Source organism: Arctopsyche grandis, chromosome 8 (assembly GCF_051622035.1).
Source record: "Arctopsyche grandis isolate Sample6627 chromosome 8, ASM5162203v2, whole genome shotgun sequence".
Lineage (NCBI taxonomy): Eukaryota > Metazoa > Arthropoda > Insecta > Trichoptera > Hydropsychidae > Arctopsyche > Arctopsyche grandis.
In genome coordinates, this window is record NC_135362.1 from 11,298,559 (window position 1) to 11,318,735 (window position 20,177).

General features: G+C 33.7%; 2 protein-coding genes across 5 annotated transcripts; one reads left to right on the plus strand and one right to left on the minus strand.

Annotated features, from left to right (window-relative positions):
* The first annotated feature begins 7,719 nt into the window (after positions 1 to 7,719).
* On the plus strand, positions 7,720 to 15,223 carry Ptp61F (Protein tyrosine phosphatase 61F). 2 transcript variants are annotated; one of them, XM_077436836.1, is made up of 9 exons: positions 7,720 to 8,389; positions 8,611 to 8,772; positions 9,742 to 10,004; positions 10,097 to 10,322; positions 10,440 to 10,589; positions 11,951 to 12,219; positions 12,305 to 12,397; positions 12,472 to 12,609; positions 13,723 to 15,223. In XM_077436836.1, the coding sequence occupies exons 1-9, from the start codon at positions 8,321 to 8,323 to the stop codon at positions 13,769 to 13,771; spliced, it is 1,419 nt and encodes a 472-aa protein (XP_077292962.1). In that variant the 5' UTR covers positions 7,720 to 8,320; the 3' UTR covers positions 13,772 to 15,223. The 2 variants fall into 2 exon arrangements, with proteins under 2 accessions (XP_077292962.1, XP_077292961.1); XM_077436835.1 differs by lacking the exon at positions 13,723 to 15,223 and having other exon boundaries at positions 7,945 to 8,389; positions 12,472 to 13,076.
* Tbcc (Tubulin-binding cofactor C) lies at positions 14,327 to 18,921 on the minus strand. Of its 3 annotated transcripts, none has more exons than XM_077436841.1 (3): positions 18,434 to 18,786; positions 16,502 to 16,745; positions 14,327 to 16,416 (listed from the first exon to the last, which is right to left on the minus strand). In XM_077436841.1, exon 3 carries the CDS (start codon positions 16,320 to 16,322, stop codon positions 15,330 to 15,332), a length of 993 nt encoding a protein of 330 aa, XP_077292967.1. In that variant the 5' UTR covers positions 16,323 to 16,416; positions 16,502 to 16,745; positions 18,434 to 18,786; the 3' UTR covers positions 14,327 to 15,329. The 3 variants fall into 3 exon arrangements, with proteins under 3 accessions (XP_077292967.1, XP_077292969.1, XP_077292968.1); XM_077436843.1 differs by having other exon boundaries at positions 14,333 to 16,416; positions 18,674 to 18,921; XM_077436842.1 differs by having other exon boundaries at positions 14,333 to 16,416; positions 18,593 to 18,726.
* Positions 18,922 to 20,177: the final 1,256 nt, after the last annotated feature.

Here is a 20,177-nt window from a genome sequence, read left to right on the forward strand (position 1 = left end):
ATTTATATTAACGTTCCGATCAGATAATCAGCAATTTATCTAGCCAATCCAGGTTGTCGCGATAGACTGCCTAAATTAATAAAAATATCTGTTAATTGGACTCAATATACCAGAAAAAGATTGGCTATATATACAATGAGAATTGATCATTCGTATTGGTTTTTAACAGTACAGTACTGGATTTTTGGGTACACATACATACCAGTGGTTTCCAAAATAATGTGATAATGAATAAAGTGATAATATAATATACTAACTAGTAGCCTGGGTGCACTCGATAAAAAATCAACTTGATATGTATAAATAAATAAACTAAAATGCTATCAATCCCGAATCCAGGTTATTGGCATACTCTGTACCCCCCCCCTCTCTTCGCCCCTGCTATAGATATCACTATTTCTTATTGTATAATCCTTAAAATACTAAGTAATAACTCATGATCTAACTTATAAACTAAATACAACATACTAAGATTTAAATTATTTCTAATACTCATCCATCCCAATTAATCTAACATACTTCTAATACTTTTTAATCTATCAACATTCAAAATACCTCTCATAGCTTTATTTTGTAATTTTTGTATTTTTCCTAAATCTTGGCCATTAAACATGTTAAGCACAGTGGCACAATAACCACGTGTAGCAAGACAATTTTATTATAGGCTAGCTGAATCCGGCATGCATTGCAATGCCACAATAGCGAATGCAAATTCCCGTTCCCGTTCAGATTTGTCGGAAAAACGCAGGCAGCGAACACATTTGAAATTATTGCGTTGCAATGACACTCATTCCCGATTTTCCCGTTTCCATTCCCGTTTTTGGGCGATTTTTTTTCACTGTAATCTTCCCAGACATGCATACAACAAATCCTGAAAGTTCCATCGTAATCGGTTTAGTGGTTTAGGAGCCTGTACGAGACACACAGACATTCAATTTTATATACATATGTATATAGATTAAAACTATACTTTTTCTACTTGTTTATTAAATAAATAAATAAATATAAACAGACCAATATGTCATATTTTGACCCAAAATATCATGTCTCATGTGGCGGTCTCCATCACGGGCCCGAAAGTGAAACGCCTGAAAACGCAAATATCGGAAGGCAAAGATCGAAAATCGAACAGGATAAAAGGAACAAAAGGAACAGGCTTTTCCTCCCGTATTCTGCCCGCGCACATTAATACGGGAGGAAAAGCCTGTTTCTCTTGTTCCTGTTGTATCCTGCTCGCGCAAATTAAGTGAGTATGTACGACGAGGGGAGAGACCCTTTTTTTTATCTTTCGACTTAAGGTCTGTTCATACTTAACAGCACTGCACGTCGCGGTCACGTCACGTTTACAGCAATTTGGCCGAGTGCAAGGCAAAATCGGCTTACTTATACATTAGAGGCCATGACGATACGGCGCAATATTGCTTACGTTGTATTGTCGAGTACTTGCAATATGAATGCATACACGTGCATTCAAATTTCATATCTAGAAGTTTAAGTTTAATACCAAGTTAATTATAAAATTTAGTTAGCATCCGTCAACCGGAAGTAGCAGTTTACTCTTGTTCGATTTTTCTACCACTATTTTTTTCGACCCCTTAAACATGTGTGTTCGTCACAAAAAAATCCAAGTATAATTCTTGTAGCAATTTGATGAAAATGAAAAAAAATTATTAAATTTTATAAACCGGAAGTGGGATTTTTTTCACATAGAAAGGTTGAAAATGTTGTGCCCACTACTCTGTCCGCACCCCTGAACATATTAAGCTGAAAATTTATATTTCTATCCTTTATGTACTAACTTAGAGCTGGTAGGGTTTTGGTCAGAACTCCTAAACCGGAAGTAGTATTTTTTTTAAAAACAATATTTCATTATTTTTTCATCATTTTATTTTGACCTTTTAAATTGTTTTAAGCTTCTTGATATTTATTGAGTTTAATAAAGATAGTAGTTTTAAGTAAAAAAAAAAAAAAAAATACTTAATTTAATGAACCGGAAGTGGGATTGTTTTCCTCGTAGAAAGGTCAAAAGTGTTGTGCCCACTACTCTGTCCACACCCCTGAACGTATTAAGCTGAAAATTTATATTTATTTCCTTTATGTACTAACTTAGAGCTGGTAGGGTTTTGGTCAGAACTCCTAAACCGGAAGTAGTATTTTTTTTAAAAACAATATTTCATTATTTTTTCATCATTTTATTTTGACCTTTTAAATTGTTTTAAGCTTCTTGATATTTATTGAGTTTAATAAAGATAGTAGTTTTAAGTAAAAAAAAAAAAAAAAATACTTAATTTAATGAACCGGAAGTGGGATTGTTTTCCTCGTAGAAAGGTCAAAAGTGTTGTGCCCACTACTCTGTCCACACCCCTGAACGTATTAAGCTGAAAATTTATATTTATTTCCTTTATGTACTAACTTAGAGCTGGTAGGGTTTTGGTCATAATTTGTAAACTGGAAGTAGTATTTTTTTTAAAACAATATTTCATTATTTTATTTTGACCTTTAAAATTATTTTTATTTTCTTGATATTTAATGAGTATAATACTGATAGTGATTTTTAGTAATAAAAAAATTTGAACAAAATCCGACAACCGGAAGTAGAACTTTTGTTTTGTGCAAGTTTCCATATATTTGCGCTCAATTTGTATCGCTATCATAGTCATCAGTTCAATATCGAATTTTGCTTTGTAACCTTCTTATATTCCTCAAATACATAGATAAAGTCATGGGTTGGTCACACCCGAATTTGTACTTTATCTATGTACGTAGTAACAATAGATGAAGTTTTATGATCATGCGAAAATTCGAACTCGAGATTTTGACTGATTCGAACTCAGAATCGATTACTGATCACGTTTTCATGATCTAGAAAAAATTTGTGTGTGTGTGTGTGTGTGTGTGTGTGTGTGTGTGTGTGTGTGTGTGTGTGGGTGTGTCTGTGTGGGTGTGTATTTTGGGGATATTTTTAACACCGTTAGTCCTATCGAATTGAAACTTAGTATCGGTTACTGAAATTCTTATCGACACGACGCAAATTTTTTTCAAATTTTTAAGTTGACCGGAAATGGTACCTCGCCTTATAGGCAGTGGCGGACTGGCCATACAAGCGAACATGCCCGATGGCATGTGGGCCCCACTATCTGTTAGAAAATATGGGCCCTCAGTAAAATTAAATAACTTTTTAACTATTTATAGGATATTGCAACTTTGGTACCTAAAGTTTGGGTATTTCAACAAAACAAATTTCTTACGATATACACAAACAACTAATACCTGTTTTAACAGCCCAAGGATCGGTTAACTTTTATTATTAGGCTCGAAATGTAAGTTTCAACATTTGCGTGGGCCCTTTTGCCGGGCCCATTTCCAACGTCAATATTATGTATATACCAATACCTATGTAACAACTAACTACTGAAATAAAAATGGGAATCAACAAATTTTCGTGAAAAATATAAACATAATTGCTTAAAACAATTTTGATAGGACGATTCATCATCAACCAGCGATTTAAATTTACTTCATATTTTCAAAATAACATTTGATTATACTTCGATGATATAGTAAAATTTAAATACACAATTTTAAACAGTTTCCGAATATAAAATCTTTTCCTAATTTAGACACATCCATGTAAATAGAAATATAGGATAGGGGCCCCCTCCCCAAAATCCCGATTTTCGATTAACATTAATTGAAAATATTATGCATTTTTTTCAGGGACGTAATTTGGGGGGGCCATAGGGGGGCACTCGCCCCTCTAAACTAAGGAATAGTGTGAATTTAGAAAATATTATGAATTTAATGATTAATGAGATACTACGGATCTATGAATGCTACGTTTATTTCTTATGTATGTTACTTTTGGGTAACTAATAAAATAATCGCTGCTATGTGCTTTGAAGAGAAACAAAACAAAACTTTATCTATTGTTATTACGTACATGTACATAGATAAAGTGAATAGACAGTTGGTAGAAATTAAGTTAATTGATAGTTTCTTGATGACTCAGTTTGATGGTCGATTAATGTTGACCATGTGAAGATTTGTGGAAAAAATTTTTCGCCTGCGGCGCTTTTTTCTCTTTACATAATATTTTTTTATAATTACTTTTTCAAAAATAAGCTTATTTTTTTCATATTTTATAACTCAATAAGGTGTATGCAAAGAATATTATCCATTTTTATTCCGATATAAAAAAGATTTTTTGAAAAAAAATTCAATTTGACCAATCTTTGCCTGCCCCCCCCAAGAAAAAGCTAAAATGACGTCCCTGACGTGGTGGAAAGAAGAAAATTTTGTTATATGGGGGGGGGGACGACAAATTTTTTTAACCCTGGGGGGGGCCCCTTTGACTCCTGGCATGCACTGATTTCAGTCCCAGTCCGCCACTGCTTATAGGTGTCCTCTTTTTTTAAGTTTTTGAATTCAATTATCTCCCAAACCACTAATTGAATCGGACTGAATTTTTTTCAAATATAATACAAATAATAATTTTTATAACCTCATATTTTTTAAATATTTCTATCTGAACCGGAAGTAGTACTTTTACTCTAGAGAATCGAAGTTTTTTATGTTTTTTTCAGAAACCTTTTGGTTTATTGAACTGAAATTTCATATCTAGAAGTTTAAGTTTAATACCAAGTTAATTATAAAATTTAGTTAGCATCCGTCAACCGGAAGTAGCAGTTTACTCTTGTTCGATTTTTCTTCCACTATTTTTTTCGACCCCTTAAACATGTGTGTTCGTCACAAAAAAATCCAAGTATAATTCTTGTAGCAATTTGATGAAAATGAAAAAAAATTATTAAATTTTATAAACCGGAAGTAGGATTTTTTTCACTTAAAAAGGTTGAAAATGTTGTGCCCACTACTCTGTCCACACCCCTGAACGTATTAAGCTGAAAATTTATATTTCTATCCTTTATGTACTAGCTTAGAGCTGGTAGGGCTTTGGTCAGAATTCGTAAACCGGAAGTAGTATTTTTTTTAAAAACAATATTTCATTATTTTTTCATTATTTTATTTTGACCTTTAAAATTGTTTTAAGCTTCTTGATATTTAATGTGTATAATAAAAATAGTGATTTTAAGTAAAAATAAAAAAAAAATTACTTAATTTAATGAACCGGAAGTGGGATTTTTTTCCTCGTAGAAAGGTCAAAAAAGTTGTGCCCACTACTCTGTCCGCACCCCTGAACGTATTAACCCATTTGAACCCAGAGCTCGCGTGAAAACACATGTCCCATGTGCCCAGGACTATTTTTTCGTTTATTTTCCAAAATCTTTGAGTTATTTCATGGGAAATATTTTTTATAGGATAGGGATGGATAATTAATTGATTTTTCAACATTTTTAATTTTTTTCAAGGTGGTGCCGTGAATGACCTTTGGGGCTAATGAAACATGTTTTTTAAAATAAAACAAAAATCACAATGGAGTCACATAATCAGTTATAATACTTTCTCACTGGTTATTTGTAATTTTATTGTTAAGAAATTTATAAAATTAATTTTAAAAATAACAAACACGCATCTCTTCGATAAAATGATATTTTCAAATCGCATAACATAACACACGTAGGTACATATATTGTGACATATACACATCGTCAACAAAAAAAAGGGTGCACCCTTTTAAAAGAAGAAATGTCATAAACGAGATTTTGGGTTCAAAAGTCGTAAAAACAAAATACATGAAGACAAAATAATTAATTATTATGATACGGTACAAAACATTTGTCATGCAATGGAATTTCACAGTTATCACTAGCCGAAAACGTTTTATTTTTACAGTGTCCACAATTTCTCCTTTTCTGTTTGACCAATATCAAATGTCTTCCAACTTCCTTTTGATTTTGATTAACTTTGCCGGGTCTGAATGGGACCAATTGTTTTCGTTTTTGACCACAACACTTGCACAACGTCTCTGTTACCTGTCTGATAAATCCTAATTTATCAAATTTACAACCAAAACTTTTGCTTAGAATCCAAGCGTTATTCACAGCTACATCGATGTTCCAAAACAGAATAGGCATGTACCATTTTTTCTCTCTAATACTTATATTATAGTTAGAAATATGGTTATCCATTTGATCAACCCCACCCATATATTTATTATACATATTTATACTAAATGGTTGATTGATTTCCACCCTACTTTTTTCTTTAACCGAATATCAGTTTCCAGGGGTGGTAATATGTATGTATGTGGAATCCGGAAGTTGAGACGTCCCAATTATCAATTTCTTCCCGTATCTCTGCAGTAGTAAAATTGCATTCTCTGGAAAAAAATATGTGTCATTATCCCAAGGAGTCATATACGACTCCGTCGACTTTTGATTTTTTTTTTCAGGAATATGAGATATATAAACGCAATTTCTCTTATGCATATTATACAATAAGTCCTACTGTATTAGAAACATAAAGATAAATAAAAAATATGTAAAAATAAAAAAACTTACGTATGTTTTCTCTTCGACATATCTGCAAGTCGAAAAGCGCTCGATGTTATTCCCTCAAAACTCCAAAAGGAACTGATTTCATTTCGTGTGACTTTCTTACAATTCATCACCAACATCTAACCAAGCGTAACGAAAGGTTTTACGGCCGGCCTGAGTGATCCCTTTATTTTACGACGCAAAATTGTAAAATGCCGTGAATGACCGCGCTGGCATACATCGTGTAAGTTCATAACTGACCGCGTGGGTTCAAATGGGTTAAGCTGAAAATTTATATTTCTATCCTTTATGTACTAACTTAGAGCTGGTAGGGTTTTGGTCAGAATTTGTAAACCGGAAGTAGTATTTTTTTTTAAAACAATATTTCATTATTTTATTTTGACCTTTAAAATTATTTTTATTTTCTTGATATTTAATGAGTATAATACTGATAATGATTTTTAGTAATGAAAAAAATTTGAACAAAATCTGACAACCGGAAGTAGATCTTTTGTTTTGTGCAAGTTTCCATACATTTGCGCTCAATTTGTATCGCTATCATAGTCATCAGTTCAATATCGAATTTTGTTTTGTAACCTTCTTATATTCATCAAATACATAGATAAAGTCATGGGTTGGTCACATCCGAATTTTTTTATTTTCATTACATTGCTACAAGAATTATAATTGAATTTTTTTGTGACAAACACACATGTTTAAGGGGTCGAAAAAAGTTTCAGTTCGATAGGACTAACGGTGTTAAAAATATCCCCAAAATACACACACACACACACACACATTTTTTCTAGATCACGAAAACGTGATCAGTGATCGATTCTGAGTTCGAATCAGTCAAAATCTCGAGTTCGAATTTTCGCATGATCACAAAACTTCATCTATTGTTACTACGTACATAGATAAAGTAAAAATAGAAAAACCCAAGGAGAGTTTTGGACACTGTATAAGGAGCTTGTGAATGATTAACAAAATTTTTTTAAATATTTCCGTAAAAAATTTAATTTTTTTTTAAATATTTGCGCCGATAAATTTAAACAGTCACTATCGATAATTGGTTCAAAACAGCAAAGCGGCAGACTCATGGCACGTAATTCGCGTGTATATTTCCACGATGGCCAAAAAAACGGATACGATACGTTGACGGATGTTGCTGTAAGGTATGAACAGGAAATGTCGGGTACTGCTGTAAGCCTGTCGTGGCGTAAACGTGACGGTTGGTATGAATATACCCATACAAAATGTACCAAAGAACGGCCGGATACCTGCTGAAGTCGGTACGTGCTGACTAGGTACGTGCTGAACAGACCTTTAAGATCTTTCAATTTTCGATCTTTGCCTTCCGATATTTGGGTTTTCGGGCGTTTCACTTTCAGGCCCGTGAAGTAGACCCCTCATGTGGAATCATATTGTATTCGTCGGCGAATTACGCCCCATGACGATTGTGAGAAAACGAGGAAAAATGAACGTAAACGAAGCGCGTTCGCGAATCCCTGTGCTCGCGATACTATCACAGAGTGCGGGTGCGAGTGCGGGGGTGTTGCCGGCGATCGCGTTCGCGTTCGCGTTCGAGTTCGCGTTTGCGATTGGCGACGCGTCGTGACGTCTCATCGGCAGATCTGAGGATCGGAGTGAAGTGAAGTGGTGTGGAGTGGAGTGGGGTGAGTAGTTGGGGCCCTTCAAACTTCACGGGAAGGAGCGCCTCGGCCACATTCGCGAGTGTCACTGTCAGTGAGGGCGCTCGCCCGTCTACTCGGCGCTCCTCGCTCCTCTGACACGAGTACTGCCACCACCACCACCACCACCACCACCACTGATTACCAAACGTCCAACACCGATCGTCTACCATCTACCATCAACCACCAACCACCATGGCGGCTACCATCGAGCTGGAGTACCAAGAGATAGCGCAACGGAACGGCTGGCCCAAGGAGTTCGAGGTCAGCTCGACCACACTCGTCCGACATTTGCATTTGAATCATGAAATGAATGACACATTCGTACTCACCCCCCACTCCCCCTCCCCACCCTCGCCTTTCATTGTCACAATAAATATGCTCTCAATGTTCAGTTGTACCAATTGTATTATTTGAACAATTGCATTTATTTCTGCTGTAGGTGTGTTTTGCGATGTTTAATGTGCGCTTTGTATCGTTTTCAGAAAATACGAGAGACGTGTAGCAAATATGATTATACTTTCGTCGAGGCGAAGAGGCCGGAGAATGCCATTTACAACAGATATATGGATATATGTCCGTACGACCACAGTAGAGTCATAATAAAAAAAGGAGTCCATAGTTACATAAATGCCAACCTTGTCAAAGTTAGTATTTGAGTTGATGATCTATTCTATTGTATTTATATGATTGAATTTTTTCTTGATTTTTCCTAGTTTCTAGTCATCGGTTGACATCATACTCCGTTTCGCTTAGCTTGACAATGGGAGGAAAAATACGCCATTCTTACTGGTCGGCTATTTCGCGTATTCACGAATTATTTCTTAATACTTGTCCGCATCGAACGCTCTGAAAATATTTCTAAAATAAAATGATCTTAAATGAACAGATTAGGTTATATAATATAGTGTGAAAGAGAAAAAGTTATAGGCGTTTATACAATTAAAATCTGACAAAGTGAGAGGGTGGCGGAAAGGCAAATAAATCGTATTGGCGGATTTGATTTGAATATATATTGTTGACCAAAGTCAAAACGATTGGAAGAATGTAGGATATCAAATCCAAATGTTTTCAACGAACGAGCGAAAGCAAATATAGAAGAGGCTTGTAATAATAAAAATAGCATATCTTATGTATGAAACAATATTTATATTTCTCTTTATAAGCCATGTATCGTTATTTTCTTATATAAACTGTATCATATTAACTTATTAAATACAAATCACTGTACCACTGTTCCACAACAGTTGACCAGTAGGAATTGAAATCCAAAGTCTGCCTATTGCTGAACTAAATAAAATAGAATATTGTGTGATGCTTATTTTATACAAGGAAATTTAACATAAAACACATAAAATAATTAACATGCAAATTGACGCAATAAACAAAGCGTGAAATTCTGATAACTCGATAAATTTACCACTAAAAAGGATAATGGGAAATGTCTTATTCATATTACTCGACCAGTAAAATTTATGCAATACAAATATGTAATTTCGTTCTAAGAATAGGAATGATTGTAAAATAAAGTTCCTTTTCCGTCGTACTAAAATTTAATACAACATTTGTTTGTGACATGTGTTTTGTTTGTAATGTGTTAAATTGTAAAATTTTAGATCGACAAGGCAAACAAACAGTACATACTAACGCAAGGCCCGACAGTTGCTTCGACCCCTGATTTCTGGCGTATGGTATGGGAATGTGATTCTAGAGCGATAATTATGCTAAATAAACGTATAGAAAATGATAAAATCAAATGCAGCCTGTATTGGCCCGATCATATTGGCACTGAATATTGTATGAAATTACCTCAATGTGGGCTTACCGTCGAACTATTAACCGAAAACAGTCACACATACTATTCAACCAGGGTAATTAGGTATGCTCTTCATCTACTTGGATTTTTTTTCATGATCGTATAACGTTTTATTTTAATAATATATGACCGATCGTTTGATTTTTTCCATTCAGAGTAACTGACACAGAAACAAATACCTCTCGAGAAGTTATTCAGTTTCATTACACGACCTGGCCTGATTTTGGAGTTCCAAGTTCTCCAATGGCTTTCTTGGAATTTCTTTATAAAGTGAGAGCTTCTGGTGCAATGGATTCGTCAGTTGGTCCGCCGATTGTTCATTGTAGCGCAGGTGTTGGACGATCTGGTACCTTTTGCCTAGTGGATAGCTGTCTCGTTATGGTTATTTTACTTCTTATATGTATACATATGAATAAAATCAATTGTTCCTTTGCCATTGACGAAGAAGATGATGATTTAATTAACATTTTATGCATTTTTATCATTGTTCTTTTTTAGATTGATAAATATGGAGCCGAGAGTGTTAACGTGCGTGAGGTATTACTAGAAATGCGGAAATATCGTATGGGATTAATACAAACCCCAGATCAATTACGGTTCTCTTATCAAGCTATAATAAAGGGGGCTAAACAAATCGACGATAGTGAGGTAAGGATATTGGATTTTATGTTGTTTCGATGTAGTCTTTAATTCCACTTTATATTTCGGAAGATAAATTTTTTTTTTATTCAGATTTTCATTCGTCCAGGATATATTTATAGTTTTCAAAATGAAACCTGGAATAAGGTTGCCGAATTGAAAATTAGTGTAGTAAATTTTTTGAAAAATTTGTTTCAAAATTAAGGTACATATTATGTATATATTGATAATTTATCCCGCTTTTGTGTTTTTTGTTGTAATTCCAACAAATATAATCTGTAAATGTGTACTGCTGTAGGCTTTTGTCCCCATTTTTCAGAATTGATGTTTTTACCTCTGATGAATGATGCTTTTATCCTATTTTAACACATTTTAAATTCAATAACATTAAACCCTTACATTTTATTCAAATCGTTTTTTTTTAATTATCAAACTACAAATTTTAATTTATTATTATTTCTTATTTGCATTGCTCTGTATACTATTTTTATAATATATATATATATATATATATATATATATATATATATATATATATATATATATATATATATATATATATATACATATATGCAGATTAAACAATTTTGGTTATTTATTTTTCTTTTCACTTTATTCAAAGTGTATCAAATTTCACATTACTATGGCATATTCTAATATTTTAATATCGCAGTAAAATTTTGAATAGTGGATACTTGTAACCATATCATATTAAAGATAATTGATCAATAAACAAAAATACACTGCTTGCTGAGTTGATAAGTAGGTATTATATTAATATGCTTAGCAAATCCTGCTGTAAAAAAATTATCAGTACTTACAACAGGCAAAAAATTACATTGTAAAGTTGCGCACACGATAAAAGCGCGCTGATAAAATATTCAGTTTATAATTCTCGCGCCTTTGAGATTCTAGTTACATTCCAACAATCATTTTCTTCATGATATGTTAAAATGCATGACGGAGCATCGTCTGCGAGCTTTTGCCTCTTTTTTTTCGGCGTGCTTTCGCCGTATGCGCTTTTGTCGGAACACCAACAAAAGTATATGTACATATGTATATAATTTTGAATGACAAATGAAGTACATTTTAATTATTATATGTGAACGAATGAGGATGCGTATTATTATTCACTGTCGTTTGTCCCGTTTCAATCTCATCCGGAGACCGAACAGATATGTATCCGATGATTTAATTAACTTTTGTTATGAACACTAACATATACTTCATTGAATGATTTAACCAATTCTCTTGATACATGCTCAATTCAATTTTACTCTCCCAAAGCAAGCTCAGATCATTGTTTCCTTTGTATATGCGCGTTTGTACACAGACACACTCGTCTTTAAACACATTTAATTCCATTTTAGTGCGAAAAATCAGATGCAATGGACGATGTGATAGAGAATGATAACAAGGACGATTCTAGTGATCCACCACCGATACCACCACGTCGAGCAGCAAGTCTCAAAACCAATTGCAATTCAACGGAAAACATACCATCAGATACATTGACAACTGAAAACTCTACAGTGAATACAAATGAACATATCACAAACGGCATCGATACCAATTCTATTGAATGTCCACCGACAAAAGATTTACCAGACATACCGTCCGACAGCGAAGAAGACGACATGTACGATTGTTTTTATTATATTTTATAATTTGAATGTAATTTTGATTTAATTTTTGATGCATTCGTTCATGTTATTGTATTATAGAGATGAAGTATCCAGTCTCGAAGGAGAACCTGACGATTCTGAAGATAAACATCTTTTAGTCGATTCTGTTTCTGACGAAGAAACAGCGAAAAAGTTGGTATATTTTCTTGCAAATTTACATAGATGTGTATTTTGTCTGACTTATCTGACAAATTAAATCATTTTAGAACAAATATATCGGAAAAAGACGCAGATGGAGTGAGACGTCGCCAAGCAGCTGCCCAAAAGACCGCAAACTTGCAGGAGCGTGTGCAAGAAATGAAGAGAAAACAACAAAAGGCAGAACAATGGCAACAAAAGAAGAGGTCTCTTTATATACCTATGACCATCACTTTAGGCATTCTTACATGTGGAGCTATCGCTTATTTGTATTTCAAGAACTGACATCTTATTTAATAATCATGTTCATTTATATTATATTACTTAAATTAACGAGTTTTGAGAAAGTTCCTTATAAATGTCAGGATCGTTTTTTTGTCATTGTTGAATTGATTTGATTTTTATTACACGAAAACTCACGAAAGACTATTAATGAGACTAATATTTTTCCAAGCATTTTGTAAGTGTATACTCGATATATATATAATTCGGTTGTTATCATTTCACTTGACAATTTTAACATTGTGATGATATGGTGTATGCAAAATATATTTAAGTAGTTGTAATTGTCGCGAAATATTGTATTGTGTACAAAATATGATATTTCCAGTTCACACGACCCAGTAAATATACTAGAACTATCAATTCGATATTGTGGCCTCGATTTACATTTTTATAGTTGAGTAGACATTTGTACGTTTTGTGAGAAAGATTAACCGAGTGCGCCTTCATTAATTTAATCAAAATATTGGTAAATCTATGGATTTCATTCGAGTCCAGTGGTTTGCTTTGATAGAAGTAAAAATATATAACAGAGATAGTTTTTATAAATGCTTGTCTGTGGACTGAAGTTGACTTTATAATCAATAATTAAAACAAGGTATTCACAATTAATCATGTTTTATATATGTATATCACGCATGATTTAGTTTTATTTCGTATTATATAGTTAGGAATAAATTATATTTTATATTTAATGCATGGTTAACATGATTGTTATAATAGAATTCCACTTTTTTGTTAAAAACTATCCATCCATAACTGGAATGTTAACATATATGAAAATTACTTTGGTACTGTAACATATTAAATTTCATAATGTAAGTAATAAATAACAAAATTTGTCCGTAAGTTACAAATTAATTTTTTACATTCATACTGATGTAAAATTTTTTTAAATTTAAAAACACAAGTATTTATAATTAAAAGTCGTTTTACTATTACATTTCCTTTCAACACAATATTTTTTTAATTTTTTTTAATATTTATGCATAATATTGAAACAATAATACTGATATTAGTAATGTTTGTCCGACCAGACGGTTGTCAGTCTCTAAAGAAGTAAACCAATCTTCAAACAAGAAGTGATGGTGACCATTGGAAGACACCAAAACATCACCCTGGAAGATCTTAACATCGTGCGCGTTGCTTTTAATCGGTACAAAATGGAGAATGGAACAAAATATTTTTATGCTGGATTTTTGTATAAAATAATTATAATTTACAAAGTGTCTGTACATTTTCTAAGGAAATATAAATAGTTCAGTTCATATTTTACATACGGAATTTTTATTGCATGGTTAGAATAGCTATTCATAGTTATCAATATGACACGTTCATTCCATATCTTTCCTATGATATTGAATAACAAATAGCAATTTTGTTTATTCATTTACCAATCTATTTTACAATTATCTAACGATTTAAACTGAAAATCTGTAGATAAAAAATTCTCTAATTAAAATAAAAGTTAACAATACCTTAATTTTAAACAATCTGACTGTTAAAACACACCGACACTGAAAGTATTATATATAAACACCCGTAAATCTTAACCCTTTTAATGGAATTATGCGAAGAATCTCAGAGGCCGATTTATCAGTCCCTGTTTTCGAATACATTTTGACGCTATTTTTTTTTTTTACTATCGGCGAAAATTGTTAAATTTAAAGCTATGTCTTAAGAAAGTTTATTTTTGGAATTTTTGACCTTCTTTGTACTTTATATTTACAAATAATCTAGTGTTACTACAAAAGTCGTTCAATATTCAAACTCAAAGATTATTATTTTAGTAACAAAATTTTTGTATTCATTCATTTTTATTTTTATTTATTTGCTTTACATCCAATATACAGGTTTTTCATTTCAAATTGACCCCTTTTCATTAATTTGAAATGAATAAGGGTCAATTTGGAATGTAAAATCTAGATATAAATATTACTTATTACACTATACATCATGGAGATGACATCACAAAAACAATCAACATCGGGAATTGAGTATTAGCTGGAATAAATAATAAAAAAATTTCCTTAATAGTAATCGTAAGTGAAAGTAAGAGGTTTGTAAAAAAATAAACCTTTTTTCCGAAAAATAAGGATTATTCAAATGTACCTCGCGAGATAGCTTGGGATTAAAAGGGTTGATGTCAATCTCCATAACCGAAAATCTCAATATAAAGTTTTACATTGTTACTAAAACTATTCGCTGCTTGGTTTTTATGCTTTTCAACTGTTTTGTTACATTTGTGGAGTCAAAGTAGTGTAATACAAACCCAAAATAAAGTTTTTTATCGGCTACCACTGCTATTTGTATCTGTCATCGTATAAATCTAATTCCAATATATTTAGGAAGTGAATGAAACAATAAAATTTAAGTTATATGATTTAAAAAATCAATTTTATTTCCATTAATGTGAATACAATATCTTCATACTAACTTGAAAAATAATTAGTTTGTTAAGAGTTATTATTTTACAAAGCAGGCATGTTTTTTTTACATATTTTAATTGTATTTTAAAAAATATACATATTAGCATTGATATAAATATCTACATTATAAATACCAAGTTAAAAAACTCTCAACTGAATTAGCAAAAATTGTTATCAATCGTGATAAAAATGCATATAAATTACTCGCGTGACTGTCAAACGTAAGCGCTCCAGTTAGATATTCTCAAACTTTCATCTAAAACTCTCCAATTGGGTGAACGGACATCAGCGGCCAGCCAGTTGAAGTCATCTAGTGAATCCCAATTATTTTTGTTCAAATCTAACGACGAAGTTACATAATCTTCATTCATCCCTTCATATTTCAAATTGTAGGGTGCCACCTGAATGCCGTGGGAATCTTCAATAATTGCTTTACTAGTAACGTGGAGGTATATGTTGCAATCGATGGACGAATGGCATCGCAGCTGTTGACAAGCCAGAGCCATTTTGCAAGTGTTACAGTTATCCATAAATACAGACGTGCTCACAGGACCACACAGTATAGTCGAATTAAGAACATTATCTAAATGCATTGTAGCTGGACTTCCTTTGATGATTACAACACAGTTGTCGATTCGACTCAAATGTACGTCCTTGCCGCTCACATTTTCACTGTCAAGGATTAACTTTTCATTTTTACGATTTGTAAAGCCGCAGGAGAAAGTATCCCATTTTATTTTATTTGCAGCTTTAATATTATTATCCACAATGTCGGCGGAGCTATCTTTTAAAATATCATCATGCTTCTTCAACGTAGATTTGTTTCTAAACCCAAATTTTTTCTTTGGAAGGTAGGTTTTCTCTAATTCAATACTTCTCGTTTGCAAATTTTGTATTACAGCCTGAGATTTTCTAATACTGTAATCTTTAAGGAAAAAACTAGAAGTAGCAACGAAATTTTGAAGATCGTACAGTTCCTTCTTGATGTTTTCGAAATGTGACAACATTAAAGCTTCCTCTAAAGACTCGACTTTGTTGAGAGCCATTTCAATAGTGTCGGATTTCTCTTTAAATATTCCATTAAAATAATCAAGTTGTTCGTTTGATACGTTAATTTCTTCTTTTAATTTGCGTTGCTTCTCCAATAGTTCAATTCTTTTGGCGTTTCGTTTATATAAGCGGTCTACTATGGTATCCTTGTCGTCCATTTTAGTACTAATGAATGTATATTTCCTACTGATCGGTTTTCACTTTTGGAATATATTTTGGTCTATTCCTTAAATTCTGGCTTTGTTTGATTTCCTGAAATTTGACACAAAAACATCAAATAAAATATAAAACTATAAGATACTTCAAATGCAAAGTTCCAACATCAACTAAAAGATACCTCAATCAACTTTTGTTCGTTCGAATTACAAGCTAGGAATAGAAGAAATCCTCCACCGATGCAACTTGCAGCCCAAAATACTGATTTCGAAAATTTACTCATTTATGTATTTATATTTTGCCTTCACGCTTCCAAGTACTTATATCGTTTTCCCGAATTGAAGTGTCTTTTCCGAGAAGTTCTCCGACGTTGTAATATATTTCAAGTAAAAAATTGAAGTCTTTGTATGCACTATATCTAACTTCTGAAACAAAAAAAAAAGAGTTCATTATAGTTACATATGTAATTGCATCATTTAAAAGATTTAATTTTTATTTATAAGTCAGGCCAAGTATTCATAATTCAAAAGTCATATTAGATTGTATTGCAAAAGTTAGTATTATTTGTATTTGTTTATACAAAGAAAAATACAATTACACCATAGTTACAAATAAGGTTTTTTTAGGGACCAATGTAGAGGATATAAGAGCTGAAAATGTAAGACAATTTTACGGAAACAAGTACAAATAAAGAACGCGTTTTTTTTATCAAAGGAACATCCATACATATTGATTAAACTTTTATATATAAAGAATTATCCGTGCATTGAAAGAATTTCAGATTTTTTTAATCGATAGTTTTGTATAACCCTTTAAAATGCTGATGTCTTTTCGATTGAAAGCCCACAACGCTGAAAATTTCCAACTAGAATTATTTAGAAATCCTATAAAAATTGTAGCTAATGCAAACAAACTCTAGATCACTACTCTATTTCGAGTTTTGTAAAGGTGTGTTTAGACTCTCTTATATGTCTTGCAACAATATAAAATAAACAAAAGAAGTCTATTAATGAATATATTTTTCCAAAACTAGTTCCATCTTCTTCGTTGTTGTTAAAATGTAATGCTCACAATATAAATTCCAAGCGACAGTCTAAAATACTGAGCAGTTAGGGATTTCCATTGGGAAATTATGCTATTCCGGTGTAAACTAGTCTTTATAAACGTTAACAAATGAACGTTCAATGCATTTTTTTTTCAATACTACCTGGAAAGGCTTAGCGGATAGTATTATTGTTTACTTTGTACATGCTCAGCGTTTTTCAGGCCCATGGACTTGTTGGCAAAACGCCGATTGGCGTTAGTAAGCATTCAAAGGGTTGAGTGAATGAAACTGCTCTTTTAATATTAAAACTTATATTCAAAGCTAATGATTTTGTTGAAGAAAACAATTCACGTTAAATTACAGTCAATGAACGTTGCAGTTAAAGGTTTCTTTGATAATTTTAGTTCATAATTCATTAGGATTATATCATTGTGCAATTTTTGTTCAAGAACAGGACAAACGTTTACTAAAAAAACGATTGTCGATACATACAAAAAAATCCCCAAAATACACACACACACACATTTTTTCTAGATCATGAAAACGTGATCAGTAATCGATTCTGAGTTCGAATCAATCAAAATCTCGAGTTCAAATTTTCGCATGATCATAAAACTTCATCTATTGTTACTACGTACATAGAAAAAGTAAAAACAGAAGATTCCTATACATGATTAGCCTATATAGATGTAGATCTCCAAAGATTACTTTTAAATTTTTGCAATAATACCAGACAGATACTACAACTCGTATCAGACGTTTGTTAGCCTCAATTTGTGACGTAACATTGCAGACGAAATACACTTTGATAAAATTTAAACGTTCGATTTGGGAAACGTATGTATGACGCACGCATAATCGGTATCCAGGTAACGCAACGTGCAGGCAAATATGAGTCTTAAATCGTATCGGCACAGGGCGCATTTTGGCATGATCGCGTATCGACGATGAAATAAAGAGTCGCAAGCCGACAAGTGATGAGTCATAGGGGGTGAAGTGACAGTGGAGTGTAGGTATAGGTTAGGAGCGAGACGAAGAGTGGGTGGGGGTGGGTGTGGGGGAACTGACCCTGGCTGATGTTGAGATAGTGCCAGCCGAAGAATCCGCCGGAGAAAAGGGCCAATTCGCCCACAAGGAACCAACGGCCCACCCGACCCAACGAGTGAAACGCTTTCGAGATGGCGCCGCGGCTCTGGTTTTGTTTCGCGTTCGCGTCTCGGTTCTCACCCGGCCTCTTCACCAACATCACACCCCTCGCGAGTGCTCTGTCACTTTGGCCGACCCAGTCTACAACCTACGTGAACGAACCTTCGAGAGTACGACGGCTCTCTGCTCACTCCTCAATCCCCACTGTCGACAACGTGACGGCTTTGCGTTATACAATCTTGCAAGGCTGGGTTTGTGCGGGCCGACTCTTGACTATTGATTGCTAGAATATATCGGAATGGGTTCGATGATTATTCCGCAAAAAGCGATCTCGCGCACGTCACTAAAATCTCGATCGCGGAACATCTGGCACCCAAAAACTCCATCAATCCACGCGAAATATTGTACTAACTAGAACTCGAATGCCCAGTGTAAGGCAGGGAAGGTATGTGGACCGTATCCCGGCCTAACGAAATGGTTCGGTGATTACTAGTCAAATGTGAACCGGTCGCTCTAGATCGGTCACACGCATTGATGTATAATACACTAGATCCGCCCTCACGCTTTAAGGTCTGTTCATACCTAGTCAGCACGTACCGACTTCAGCAGGTATCCAGCCGTACGAAAAGTACTCTTTGGTACATTTTGTATGGGTATATTCATACCAACCGTCACGTTTACGCCACGGCAGGCTTACAGCAGTACCCGACATTTCCTGTTCATACCTTACAGCAACATCCGTCAACGTATCGTATCCGTTTTTTTGGCCATCGTGGAAATATACACGCGAATTACGTGCCATGAGTCTGCCGCTTCGCTGTTTTCGACATGGTTTTGGCGCAAATATTTAAAAAAAAATTTGTCCATCATCCACAAGCTCCTTATACAGTGTCCAAAACTCTCCTTCGGTTTTTCTATTTTTTAACATGGGATGCACATCAAAACGCCTCCGTGCTTTTTTATTGCCTTCTTGAGCTTCTTCTTTCAACAACAGCGCGATTATACATAATTTTTCGTTCGATAAACGTCGAAACATTTTTGATGACTTGTATTCTGACGCGTAGCTACGAATGCACGTGTATGCATTCATATTGCAAGTACTCGACAATACGACGTAAGCAATATTGCGCCGTATCGTCATGGCCTCTAATGTATAAGTAAGCCGATTTTGCCTTACACTCGGCCAAATTGCTGTAAACGTGATGTGACTGCGCCGTGTAGGTAGATATGAATAGAAATGTAATAAAATGACATATTTGAAACGGAGTCGTGCAGTGCTGAAGCCGTGCAGTGCTGTTAAGTATGAACAGACCTTTATACGAAGAACCGGTTTATACGATCACGCTTTATACTGGTCTCTCTTTTGGCTCTCAGTAGGTAGGTAGGTACCTTTGCGTCGTAGGGAAAAAAAACCTTTTTTTTCCCAACTTCCCCGCTACTTAAACCCCCCGCACCCCTCAGTTAGTGAAGACAAGATCTCCGACCAAAATCACACGTCAGGGCCCATTTATGTGTATTATATATTTATTTATTTATTTATTATATATCTATGGTCACACGTGATCACCCGTCACACTAAGACTGGTCACACCCGAAAATTAGTCACGAAAAAACTGGTAACACAAAAATTCGTCCAATTTTTAATTTTTGGGTGTGACCAGTTTTT

Bases quoted from the DNA above. Each gene is read 5' to 3' on its own strand.
- Tbcc (XM_077436841.1), bottom strand. From the start codon at position 16,322: ATGGACGACAAGGATACCATAGTAGACCGCTTATATAAACGAAACGCC.
- Ptp61F (XM_077436835.1), top strand. From the start codon at position 8,321: ATGGCGGCTACCATCGAGCTGGAGTACCAAGAGATAGCGCAACGGAAC. The intron at 12,220-12,304 runs GTACGATTGTTT...ATTGTATTATAG, and splicing joins GACAGCGAAGAAGACGACAT to AGATGAAGTATCCAGTCTCG. The intron at 12,398-12,471 runs GTTGGTATATTT...AAATCATTTTAG, and splicing joins GACGAAGAAACAGCGAAAAA to AACAAATATATCGGAAAAAG.